Source organism: Hippoglossus hippoglossus, chromosome 5, assembly GCF_009819705.1.
Source record: "Hippoglossus hippoglossus isolate fHipHip1 chromosome 5, fHipHip1.pri, whole genome shotgun sequence".
Lineage (NCBI taxonomy): Eukaryota > Metazoa > Chordata > Actinopteri > Pleuronectiformes > Pleuronectidae > Hippoglossus > Hippoglossus hippoglossus.
In genome coordinates, this window is record NC_047155.1 from 5050932 (window position 1) to 5064442 (window position 13511).

The window sequence follows — 13511 nt, forward strand, 5'->3', positions numbered from 1 at the left end:
ACTTGATCGTCTCTAAACGGGAGCGCTTGCCCCCGCTGACCGGTCAAACCGTTCCCATGCAGAACATCCAGATACAGCGGCAGGTGTCCAGATTTGATGAGTTATTAAAAGAACAAGTTGTTGTTGGTCTGCAGAGGCCAAAGCTTTGTTGTTTGGCTTTGTGTGTGTCTGTGTGTGTGTGTGTGTTAGTGGGGTTTCAGCTGGTGTCCTTATCTGCCACGAAATGAGAGATGCCACCGACACTTTGCTCTAATTAAGACGGGATAAATCCTCCCTCTGTCCCCCTCTCTCCCTCTCGCTGCCGCTTTCATTGCAGTTTCTCTCCTCTCCCTCTGTTTCTGTCTCACTCCTTTCTTTCTCCCTCTCTCTCGACCTTACATCTTATTTTCTCCTCTCAGTTTCTCCCCTCCTCCTCCTCCTCCTCCTCGTCCTCCTCTCCTCCCTCCTTTTGTCTCTCTCATTCTCTCTCCTCTCTGTGGGACGCCTCTTTCTGTGCTTCGGGTGCTGTTTGTGTCTCACACCATTTTTGGAACATGCCTATATGTGGGTGTCTGGTGGAGGTTCCCCCCCGCTGTGAGTGAGTGTGTGTGTGTGTGTGTGCATGCATTGATTGCAGTGTGTGTGTGTGTGTGTGTGCGGGCATCAGTGCACAGGGAGATAAGGGCCATGTTGGCGGATGTCACGGATGTTGCCATGCATCAGTGACGATGTTCTGGTCTCGCTCCACATCTGTTGTACCTGCGACCAAATTACCACTGAACCCTCGGTGTCTTCTTCGCTCTCGGCTGCCGCTCCCTTGCTGACAGATGGACCTTCCTTATGGCTCTTGTTTTTTTTCACCCCGTGTTGTTTCCAGGGGCCTTCACCATCCAACACGCTCCTCGAAAGCTGCCTTTGCGGTGGACGTGTGAACCTCCACCGACGTTGTTTGCCGGGGATTTTGACAGACAAAGCACTTTTATATAGCTGAAGTCAGTGCTATTGGCCTTTGAGGAAATTAAGTTTAATGGTGTTAACTGCAGTTTGGCAGAGCTGTTTATTATGCAGAGGCATTAACGGAGGCGGTAATTTGAGTGCTCGTTATTGAGTTGATATTTATGAAAATACGGAGGCGTGGGCGAGGCGTGTTCTAAACGAGATTAGTTTTTTTTTCTTTCCTTATCTTTAATCAAGAGCGCGGTCTTTCAGTTTAAAAAGCGGGACTTATTGATTTCACGTTCAGAGTTTGTGATGCTTTCACTTAAAACCCTGCTTACACTCAAATAGTCCCTTTTGAAACTTCTGGAATAAAATGGATAATGATGTGAATGAAGCCCTGGAGGGCGGGGGTGCATGAACCTGGTGAAAGTACCTGTACGCACGTGGACTCTCAAAGAAGTAAAGCTAACGCACCCACGACAATTTCATCCGTCAGCACTAAACTTGTCGTTCTATTGGTTGTGGAATTTTGACAGACTTGTTGCGCAAAGAAATCCAAGCGCAGGAGATAAAGTCCAGGAACAGACGATTGACACATAGAAGCAGGGTGAGCACAAGCAAAAGAGCTGAAGCTGCAGCACAAGCTGAGGCTATCTGAGTGCAAGCGCAGGGGTTTTGAGTGGATTAAACACAAAATCTGAATGTGACATAGATGAAAAGTATAATAGTGTTCAATAGAATCGTTCTGATACAACAGATTTGTTTTTCCTTGGGACTGTTAAACTTAACGATGCAGTTTTCTTATCATTATTTGCGTCTTCTTAAAACAGATGCTTGAGCTGCTGCTTTGTTCCGGCACATCAAAGTGCTCCGTTATCGACAGCCTGTTATACACTTGCAAAATGGAGCATATGTTGTAGATCAGATTAATAGTCGGCTGATGATTTTCTCTTCCAGTAGATGTGATCTATTCCCTCATTAATGGACAGTAGAGTGTTCCCTGGTTTCTAAACGTCTAATCTCTGGTCAGGAACAGAAGACGGCCTCTGCCTGACATGAGGGCTCCGCTGCAGCCGCCTGTTTCTGGAGCCTTTTGTCTGCGGGATCCTTATGGCCCCGCTGGTTGCTATGAGCGATAAAACAACAGGAGCAGATGGTTCCTGGAGGTTTGGTGTCACAGCAGGTGACGCTGAAAGTCGAACACACACACACACACACACACAGCAGTTTAATACCAGGGTCGCCTCGTGCTCGGCCTTTCCCACCTCACCTTGCTCAGATCCGGGTCCGCTCTCTGTTTAGTATATTTTTTTTATTTCGAGTGCGTTGCCGAGGCGTTGCCATGTTTCAGGGCCGGACCGTGGCGAGGTCTCTGATCTCATCAGAGTTTAATCATCCTGCTGCTAATAGCGCCCCCTTTGCAATTTCGTGCAAGATTACCAATCACTTCATACTTCTGTTGCTCGGATGCATGTCTCTCCGGTGGCCTCCTCACACTTTGTCGCTGCGCTTATAAAAACACACACGCACACACATTATATTGTGTTTTCATACAAGCTGTTAACAGTAGTAATCCAATTTCAGCTCCTCTGCTCTTGGCTCCTCATTTTCTTGATTAGATTTTCTTGTATTTTATACGTCAGTGCTTTCTCACCCTTTGCTGCTGCAGTCAGTTTGCATCCACCAGGTTCACAATGAGATTGAAGTCAGATTTAAAGTTGTCCAAGTTTGTGTTGTGTCCCTTTAAAAAAAACGTTATTAGTTGTTTGTTACTCAGTTATTACCTCTTATCACTTTCAGAACTTTCCCCAGCAGTCATATTATCAATGGAGTTTGTATTAGGACTTAAATGGCTGAATTACAACATCATAATCAAGACTGAACGTGGTTGTTGTTGAAATATTGAAAGTGGAACAAAGTGATTTCACCCACGTTGATTTGTTATATTTTTTGAAGTTATATTTTTCAGATATAATAAAATACTAAATCTGCTAAAGCATGATATTGTTTCTTGTATTGAAACCAGAATGTCTCATCTTCTTCAATTAAAAGACAGACTTATTAAAGCGCTGTGAATACTATAATGTAATTATTATAATCAGAATCTGTCTATAATTGCAATTGTATTCACGACTAAAGTAAAAACAATAAAGTATTGTATGTATTAAAACTTCAACACAACTTTTCAACACTGTGTGGGTGTTTTTTATTTATTTATTGACAAAGTACAGAATCGAATGACCCCAAAACTGCATCTTGATTTAAAAGATGTTAAGTTCTAACTGGTGCATGTGAATAAGTGACGTATATAAAAAGTGAAAACAGAAAAACGTTTTTAAAAATACATTAATGACAGAGAAATGTTGTAACTAGAGCCAGACAGATTTATTGGTATCAGTCACTGTATAAATGCTGCTGTTCAGTTTGGTGGATTTGGCTCATTTGTGAATGACACTCATCAGCTCCTGGCAGCTTGCTCGGCCGCCCGTCGCCTCAGCGGCAGGTTCTTACCCTGCTGGGTCGTACCTGCGTCACACAGCCACGTACTGACACAGACTGAGGTGCAGGCCTGTGTTGTTCCGGGAGGTTGTTCATCACACACCAGAGACCGAGCTTAAGCCCTGGAATGCCACCCAGCGAGCTCCATTATCATCCCCATCCTGTGTTTCCTCAAAGGACCACCTGTTAGCGGCACATGAAAGTGTGAGCACTGCTGTGCGGAGATACTCGTCCCTCCTCCATCACTGCCTGACTTCTCCTTTCACATGACAGCTCCATTCAGGCCTGAGGTTTGATGGAGCCGACGCACCATGTCCTCTGAGTCTGTGGAGGTGCTACATCCTTCTTTGTGTTGGGGAAATTAATTCTTCGAGGGTCAAGTTGTTGTGGCAGCGTGTTTAGCTTCTGTTCTGAACTGCTGCTCAGGTGCTTCTGCACTGGTTCTGTAAACATGTTCAATGTTTAATCTGAACTGAAATATGCAGGCAAAGGTGCAGGTGGAGTAGAATGATGTGTTCAGTAGAGAGCGCACCTCCACCAAGACCCAACAGCTCCCTTTAGTTCAATATCTAAATTCAAAATCGTGCAATGTTAAATAATTCTCACTTAAAACTAACTGAGTTGTGTGCGTGTTGTGTTGCTGTAGGGTTTGCATTGCAATGCTAGCGTAGCAATGTGACAACGTTTTCCTAACAGGAAGTCGATGAATCCTCTCACATTCAAACTCTCTGGGAATCAACACCACCCTACTGGCCAGTGGCTGTAACTGCAAGCAGAAAAAAAAAGTTTACTAAATAAACCCATTATTATTTTTGTGTCCTCTCTGATGCAAACATGTGGAGAGCGACATAGACAAAGTTATCATGTGTGAACTGTTCACAGCTGAATATAAATGCTGCTCTGGCATAAAGCAAGTTGATGTTCAACTTTGTAAAATACTATAAAAAACAAATGCATTCAAATAGATACAGAAATATCAAATGCTGCTACACTGTATTTAATACGACAACATCGTATAAATGTACATATGTGTATATATAGAAAGTATTCAATCTAACCAGTGTTTTTTGAAGATTTTTACCAGCACACAATATACATATCAGCAACCTGATTATATGTAATGATGTAGAATGGCTTCCCTGTCATGTCTTTCTCCCTTTGTTTTCTTTTTTCCCCGTGGCCTTGGTGGAGGAGGGTGACGGTTCTGTACCAGTAGTATTTCTGTTTGTGTTGTAAGAACGTGAAATGAACGTAAACCACATTCAGAGGCTTGAGACCTGCAGCAACGATTCAGGCCCTTTGCTGCATCTCTGACCCCGTTGACTTTAATTTAAACATAAGTTAATACGACATGTTCTCCGACCACGTCTCCCCACAGTTGAGTTTCTGTGTTTTCTTTTGTCTCCTGACTAAATCAACCTTCAGCCTGTGCAGGGTCCGGACCACTCAACACCTTGTGTGTGTGAAACAGACGGAGCGTAATCCTGGCTAAACACTTAGTGCGTGACACGGCCGACTGCCCGGCCCCCTGACACTCTGAGGGCCTATTTGGAGATAACGGTCTCACCTCAGCGGCCGGCCTCACGCTTTGTGTTTGCAAACTGCACAGCTGGTCGAGCTCCCAAAGGCCAGCGGACGCAGTCTGCCTTAAAATCCCCCGAGGTGCTGCCTCCTGCGCTCACACTGCAAATTTCCCCTGACATCATCCAGCATCCTCTCAAGCACACACACGCACACAACACATACTCTCACGCACACACGCACACACGCACACATGCACACAAACACACACACACATGCTACCTGCAGCTGCTGTTCTGTTTTTTTAGAAATACCTAAACAACCCAGTCTAAACCCAAGAATGTGCATTTTCAGCTTGGTGTGTGTGCTTCAGTGTGAAAACGGAGCATAGACCTTATAAACCCTGCACACACACACACACACACACACACACACACACACACACACACACACACACACACACACACACACACACACACACACACACACACACACACACACACACACTCCCCCTCACACACCATCACTAGCAGCTCAATACTTCTCCCTCATTGATTTTCTGTTCGCCGTCCGCTGTCGTTTGTCTTTTAACACAAAGGAGTCTCCTGCCACAGCAACATAATGATGCTGTGTGTGTCTGCAGCGAAGTGTTGTCTCTTTAAGTGGAGGACAAATAAATATCATATTTCCTATAACCTGTCGTCTTACATTACAGTTTCTAAAACAGCTGGTGTTCCTTTGTCTTTAGTGGTTATTGTTTGGTTTCGATCTGGTTGGTGGTTTTGTGAATACGAATATTGTGCTGGGAGATTTTTTTGAATTAGAGAATGATAACACAGAATGAAAACTAGTTTCAAAATGAAAACAAAATTCGTTTGTGTAGCTGTAGTCGGGTTAGAGCGATGTTTGGGTCCGATGACTGATCAATGGGCTGTGTTTGAAGAACCAGGAACAACCACAACATCCTGATGGGCAAGAAAACCAACCATCCACCCATCCATCCATCCACCCATCCACCCATCCATCCACCCACCCACCCAACCATCCACCCATCCATCCATCCATCCATCCATCCATCCATCCATCCATCCATCCATCCATCCATCCATCCATCCACCCATCCATCCATCCATCCATCCATCCATCCATCCATCCATCCATCCATCCATCCAACCAACCATTCATCCATCCAACCAACCAACCGTCCGTCCAACCAATCATCTATCCATTCTTCCAGCCATCCTTTACTGCTTAAGTAGGTTGTACAAGACAGGAGTTGTGTGATGAATTTTAATTGAGATAATTAAAAACTATGAGTTCTAGTTATGTCAACACGATCGTCTCAGTTTGATTTATGTTTCGCTTTTGGGTGAATCTACCAAGAACAATTATTATTTTTAACCACTAAATTCTGTGTGTGTGATTGATCTGAAAAGAAACTGGCTTTAAGCTTTTGCTTTATAGATGAGAGATGGTTGAAATGTCCTTGAACGTTGATGAAGGATGTGAACTTGTGAATTATCTCATAATGACACAGAGGACACAGGATTGATGTCCGTCATTTCTAAGAGGAAGCACCAGTGTCTCATTTACCTCAGTGATTAATCTGCCAGTTAAATTCTTGATGAATCAATTCATCATTTGTTCGATACAATATCAGAAACATTGAAAAGTTGCAGGTTGATTTCCTCTTCTTCCTGTTTTTTTTCCAGCAGAAACAAATCCCTCAAATATTTGTTTTTTTTATCATATAAGACAATTTGTCCCATAATTGAAAGTAATATCTGTTACTTTAGCTTGAAAATAACTTGAAGGATTTGATGAAGTCCACCTCCAGTTTCAGTTATTTGACACAATCTGTACTGACACTCTCTTTATGTTCTGTGTTCCCAGCAGGTGTTCTGCAGACAATGGCTCTCTCCTGGATTCTGCTCGCGGCGTTCCTGTTCTCCAGCCTGGCACCGTCGCACAGCGCCGAGCCCGGAGCGCCTCACGGCAAGAGGAGACAGAGCTCGGCAGGTGGCGGCAACGTCCTGCAGCACCCTCTGCAAGGTCTGCAGGGCCACGGGTACGGCAGGGACCACGGTGGGCACCAGGGGGCCCGTAATGGCAAAGGTGGGGCCGGGCTGCTGTCCCACAGGCCTCTGCACCCGCTGGCCAGGCCAGAGGACGACGGGACGGGCCTGGAGGGGTTGAGCCCGGTGAGGCTGGAGATGGGTCCGGGGAGGGACAGGGACAGAGGTCGATTGAATATGAGGAGTCAAACCCAGACGAGGGAAAACAACCTTCTGGGGACACGCAAAGGGAGAGGGCACAGACACGGGCAGGGACACCACTTTGAGCCCAGGAGGCAAGGGAGCCGGCGAGACAAGGGACGCCACGGTAAAGGTGAGATATGAACGCAGAGTGGAAACTATCTCTAATATATTATCAATTCACTCCAAAGTCAAATGTTAAAGTTTAAAAAGCCCGAGATAACGTCTGAATTCCACACTTCTCAGGTTTTTCTGTGGAGCCCGAGCTGAGGTCTTCGCTGAGGGACAGAGATCTGTTCGAGGACACTCCCTTTTCCTCATCCTCCCCCTTCTCCTCCCCCGCTGCCTCCCCCTCCCTCGGTGCGACCCCGCCCAGCGAACCCCCCTCCCCCATCGGCGCCGCCTTTGGCTCCGGCTCCTCCATGGTTACCACGGTGATGAACGAGCATCCCCCAACGCTGCCCCCGGCCTCCACCAAACCCCAGGTAACCCCAACGAAGCCCGGGTGCTTATTAAAGGCAGCGTCTGTTGCGGCTCAGTGTGATTCCAGTGCGCGAGGGGGGGGAAGCGGAGTGAAAATGGGCCCCGGTGCTGCCGTTACACTGCCGCAAACCTCATAGCTCATCTCTGAAATGACAACTCGCCACAGAGAAAAACCTGAGAGTGCTGCTGGTGGAAAACACCCTCCAGCAGGACGAACTCTGGCTCCTGGTCTCAGTGTGTTTGATCGATGTGATCGTGTTTCCTAGAATAAAACTACGCCTCTGGGATCAAAAATCACACAGTTCAAAGTCCAGCAGCACATTTTCTGTAACCACCTCCCTTTTGCTTTATTAGAAACCACGTCAGGACAAAATGTATGTGACCGTGAAGAGGGTTTTTTTTTTTTTGGTGTCCGACTGTGGGCACATAAAAAACCTGCAGGAGTGCGCGGGGCTCCACTCACCACCTGTCACATCCACCCAGCACGAGGCTGCGACACCGTGTACAACAGCGTTTTACAGGGAGGAAGAAAAGTCTCTTTCAATCACGGAACGTTACAAAATGGCTCCTGATGTCAACAGATATTGAACAAGTGTGTTTACAGCTGCCAGACGTCCAGCAGCTTGTTTGTGGCCACAGTGACAGGATCAAGGACACGGTTTGATTGACAGTTGTTTTATTGACGAGCTCTGCTCAAGAAAATCCATCATCAGTCCCGCTTCTCCTTAAAGGGGAGAAACACAGTTACACTCTAATAAGACGGAACACATGCTTTATATTACATATAGACAAAACTAGAACTAAAATGTTCATTATACAATAAACAAACGCAGTAGTGCTGGAATAGGACGTAACAAGTTTTACCCTCTATGAGGTTTTTAATTAGAGTAAAATTTGGTATAATAGTGTCTAAGAATATTATATTTTAGGTCTAAAGTGGCATCATGTGATTTGTAATTAGAGCAGAATCAAAGATTTCAAATGTCTTGTTTTGTCCTTGTTACGTCAAAAGCTGCTTTCAGACTGAACTCCGGAGATCCTCCACAGGACGTGTCTGAAAACTGAAGTACAACTGTGTTTCCTGTCTAATTAACGACATATTATTTCTAGTTTTGTGTAATTTCATATAAAGTACAGCTTGTTACGTCTTGTTAGAGCTCTGTAAAATAAAGTGCGACCAAATAGTATTGAATTAAAACCTCATTTCAGTTATTTCGATCTTTCACAGGTACAGAGTGTGCTTGTATAAAGATGATGGAGTTTAGCTACTGGTTTAATGTCATCACTGAGTCAGTTAACAACAGGTTTTAATATTTTTATCGGTTTAAACCTCCCTGGATGGTCGTCTGTTATGAAAACAGATGTTTGGATTCATGGCTGAGATATTTAGAAGAAGTCACAACGAATTCCCTTCAGCCTCCATGTCTGAAGTCTGCAGACTGACAGTCTACTTGTTATTCTGTTTCCAAGGTGTCTCAGACCCCCGGAGACCGTGCATGTCTTTAATGTGAGGGCCGTCAAATATTATTGGAGCTGCCGCCCCTCCTGAACCCAGGTTCCGTGCCACGAGCTCCTTAATTAATGTTCGATCTTCTGGTGATGGTTTAATGAGCAGCCGAGCAGTTGCGGTCGGCCGCCTGCAATTAATCTCACTGGTATTTCCATATAGGCTCATTTCCTGAGGGTAATAGGAAACAAGTATGGATCTGTTTACATGAAGATCTTATTTTATTTTTGATTGATTAAATTTTCCTCAGGAGACACCGCGAAGCCTTGTCGTCTTAATTACACTGTTTAACTTCTCTGTTGTGTTTTCGTCTGTTCGAAGGGACATAAAGTTAAACTGTTCAGCACCTTGACTGTCCAATCAGAGCTGGACGACCACCGGCTGTTTCCATTAACATGCCTGTATATTTTAAATGCATTAAGAGTAAAGCGGCTGATGTATAACTGTGGGCAGACATCGACTGCTTGTGAAGCTCGGCTGTGATCTCCGTCCACTGTGTGAGGGCGTTTTATGAATCGATGAAGCGTTACCGCTGCTCGCCTGCAACAAAAAGTCCGACGCGTTTCATCAGGAACGCCCTGAATGTTTTTACCCGACTAATCAAACAGTCGTCATCCCCCACTGCTGCTGCTGCTGGAGCACTGGAGTAACCCCACATTTATCTGAGGAGACAGAATCGATCCCTCCAGTGTGTTCACCGCCGCGGCTTCGGAGTCACATTCAGTTTGTGGATTATTCTTTAAAAACAGTCGTATGAAGGATAGAAGATTCATAAGATCTGACAGTGGTGGCAGAGTTTACGCAGCAAAGTGTTTCACCGATTTTAATAACAGTTTGTCTCCGTCCCTCAGAGGTCTGGTCGGGGAAAAGGACAAGGCGAGGTGATGCCAACGTTGGACATGGCGCTCTTTGACTGGACGGACTACGAGGACATGAAACCTGTGGACGCGTGGCCGGCCTCCAGGAAAAAAGGTTAATAATCAACTGTTTGGTCCATACACTGGACGACATGTCTCCTCCTGTATGTAGTGATGTAGTGACGAGGTCCCGTCAATACACATGTTCGACCAATCACGAGTCGGCCGTCTCAGCTGTCCATCAAAACCAAACTTAAAACTGGAAAAAATAAACAGCTGACCTCATCTCTGAGAAAAATGTATTTGATGAGTACTTAGACTTTTTAGTTTGGTCTACTAACATGGAGCAGACAGGGTTTATGACCTTTACAGCAGCCAGCCACCAGGGGGCGATCAATACACTTTGGCTTAACTCGTCAATTAGACTAATTTAAACATTTTCACAGTTTTTCTGGATCCGGAAATAATCTTATAATTTATATCTGCTCTCCACAACTTAGCGAGGAGTGAAAACGTGTTCGACTCTGGACACCGGATATAAAAGTGTCATCTGGAGAAACAGGATCGATCTGTTTATTTTGTGTTTTCCTGCTGCAGACAAGAGGCGGAGTAAGAACCTGAGCAGCGGGAACGTGACTGAAGACGCTGACGCCACCGAGCCGTGCGACCACCACCTGGACTGTCTCCCCGGTCAGTCTCCATCTGGAACGTAGACAAACACTGTGATATTGAAAAAGATATTGTTGGTCACAAAGAGCAGCCGTGACTTGACTCCACCTTCTGACCTCCTTAATCTGAGGGGTTACAAGAAAACTCATTCATATTTATCTGGTTTACATATTTGCATATCTTCAGATCCTCAGACATTTGTCTTCACACTGTTCTAGAGACCAGGTTGAAAACTTAAGGGATAGAGCTTTTGCCACCTGGGCCTTGAAACTCATCTTTTCTGAAAACGTATTTAATCTAATCTAGGTGGTTCATTTTATGGATTTGTCGTCTTTGTAACTGTGATTTGAAACTTTGCTTTTCATTTTGTGACTTACTGAGCTTTTACCTCCTCAGGCTTTAAACATTTGTCACATAGTGGTTAATAAACATGGGTTAACAAATCCCTCAAAGCCGTTTGGTCACGTCCTGCAGACATGAAATCATCCGATTTGAACTCCTCACCAGTGGCTGTTCTTCTTTGTGATGGGAATCGATGATTAATGACTTCATTAGTTTTCTTGTTTCTCTCCGTGGGAATAAGACGTGTTTGAATGTTGTGGTTCCGCTGCAGGTTCCTGTTGTGACCTGAGACAACACGAGTGTCAAGCTCACAACCGAGGCCTCAACAACAAGTGCTACGACGACTGCATGTGTGAGGACGGTGAGTCAGATCGTGACGCGCTCGTTTAATGTGCAGCCCAAATTTGTATTATTATATTAATTTATATTATAGCAGCTCTACTGGTTTTAATGTTTCCACATCTCTCTAATCTATTTCCGTCTCTAATCAAGGGTTTCGTTGCTACGCCAAATTCCACCGGAAGCGGCGCGTCACCAGGAGGCGGGGCCGCTGCGTGGTGCCAGAGTCGGTCAGCAGCGACCAGGGAGGCTTCATCACCATCTGATGAAGAGGAGGCGCACGAGAGGAAGGAGAAAGAGGACGAAGGACGACCCTGTGACCCCAAGACATCACATGACTCTGCTGACAAGTGCTTCACACTGATGCTTCTTTTCTTTTTTTCTTACAGTAAAGAATCTAAATACCAAAACCAGCAGTTAAATCTTAAGTAGACGTAGTTTAACTGGGAAATCCTTGCGTTATGAGTGTTGCATTGTGGGAGAATCCTCACCCAGCAAATCGCCATCATCAAGCCATTGATTTGTTCAGTGAAAATGACAAGACAGACTTTTTAAAACTCCAGATTTTTTTGAAAATGAATTATAAATTAGCGTTTAATTGGTAGAAAAGTTTCATTGTCAGAGTTTACGTTTGACTTTTCAACACAGTTACTGTTGGTTTCGTTAAAGTTTGAGGAAAAAACACATTTTGAGAATTTTAGAAAAAAAACGCCTTTTCAAACAATTCTCGCCATTTCTCATGCATTTGATATCTTTGATGTTTTTGTCCCGGTCCGAGTCGAACAGTGTTTACAAATCACTCATTTAGTGCTGAGCTAACTGAACTGTGGACTTGCAGATTATTCTCTTGCTTCAGGACCATTAGCATCACTCACAGAAATGCTGTCGGAACAGTATTGTAAATATGAATGTGTTTGAATTGCCAAAAGTTAGTTTTTTTTAGATTTTGAGACCCTTCAAATGTACTAAACAGTAGAAAGATAAACAAAGATGCTCGTTCGACCTTCCTTATAAATGTCTTAATATATGTTTTATTTATAAGGTTCTTCAAGACCTTTGTCTATATTGTGTTTTTCTGCCTTTTGTTTTGTTTTCATGATTAAACACTTACTACGATACATAATACGTGGTGTGGTTTTTATGTCACTTATCTATAAACTATACGTTCACATTTATTTCACTAATTAATCCTAAAAACTAATTGAAACAGTGATTTCCACATAGATAATATCTTATCTCTGTTATGATGACAAAAACAAGTCTGTATCTGCCTCACGAGTCATAAGAGAATAAAAGAATATAAAAAATATCTTAAAACTGAGAGTAGACTATAAAAACAGGTTTTGTTTGGTATTGAATTTCCATATTATTATGTTATTTTACTGCAGTATTAAAATGTCAAAGCAGCATTTTAGTGTTTTACTGAGGCAAATATAATGATTTATGGCTCTACAGTATATTCCAGTGGATCCCAAACAGAGGGTCACAGCATGAATCTGGTAATGAAGTGATTTATGGGATGGGAAAGAAGTGGCTGTACACAAATATTTTAATTTTAAAACTTGAATATTGGCTTTTGTTGTGAAATACTGAATAAATGTATAACTTTGGGCCTCGATCAGTCGTTTGAAGTGAAGACTGGAGAGATCACTCTGAGGGTTCCGCCCAGGACTCACGTGTTAGCTGTGAAAAGCAGAAATATCCAAAGTGCGTGTGCAGGTATAATCTTTTCTAATCCTCCTGTCTGAAGAAGCTTTGATGGCTCGTCTCATTGTAAAACTCTTCCTCCCTCGTGATCTCACCTGATGAAGAGGGAAATCTTCTTTGTTGAGCCACAGGAGGATAAAAGCCACGACCTTATCTCAAAACAGATTTTTGTCACGCTAGAGCTTCTCCAAACACACATTGTAGAGTCGGTAATGAGGCGGATCTTTCTCCACGTGATAAAACCAACAGTGCAGTCTCTGAAGCTCATTATCCGAACTGTGTCAGAGGCTTTTTAACGCAGAGCTTTCGACTCGTCAGAGCAAGTGCAAGCGATAACATCCAGTGTGTCTCTGATCAGGCGTCTAAAAATCCATCCGTATCAATATTTGATTAGCTGGAGAGACGGTGAAACTC

General features: G+C 44.0%; 1 protein-coding gene across 2 annotated transcripts in view; it reads left to right on the plus strand.

Annotated features, from left to right (window-relative positions):
• draxin (dorsal inhibitory axon guidance protein) overlaps positions 1–12272 on the plus strand; it is a 14881-nt gene extending 2609 nt beyond the window's left edge. Inside the window, exons 2-7 of one of the 2 annotated variants that reach the window (XM_034586230.1) lie at positions 6835–7326; positions 7440–7678; positions 10035–10155; positions 10638–10730; positions 11323–11412; positions 11544–12272. In XM_034586230.1, the coding sequence (XP_034442121.1) occupies positions 6849–7326; positions 7440–7678; positions 10035–10155; positions 10638–10730; positions 11323–11412; positions 11544–11656 (1134 nt within the window). In that variant the 5' untranslated portion in view covers positions 6835–6848 and the 3' untranslated portion in view covers positions 11657–12272. Of the gene's footprint in view, positions 1–6831; positions 7327–7439; positions 7679–10034; positions 10156–10637; positions 10731–11322; positions 11413–11543 lie in introns of both variants that reach the window. The other variant, XM_034586229.1, reaches the window with a different exon arrangement.
• The last annotated feature ends 1239 nt before the right edge of the window (positions 12273–13511 follow it).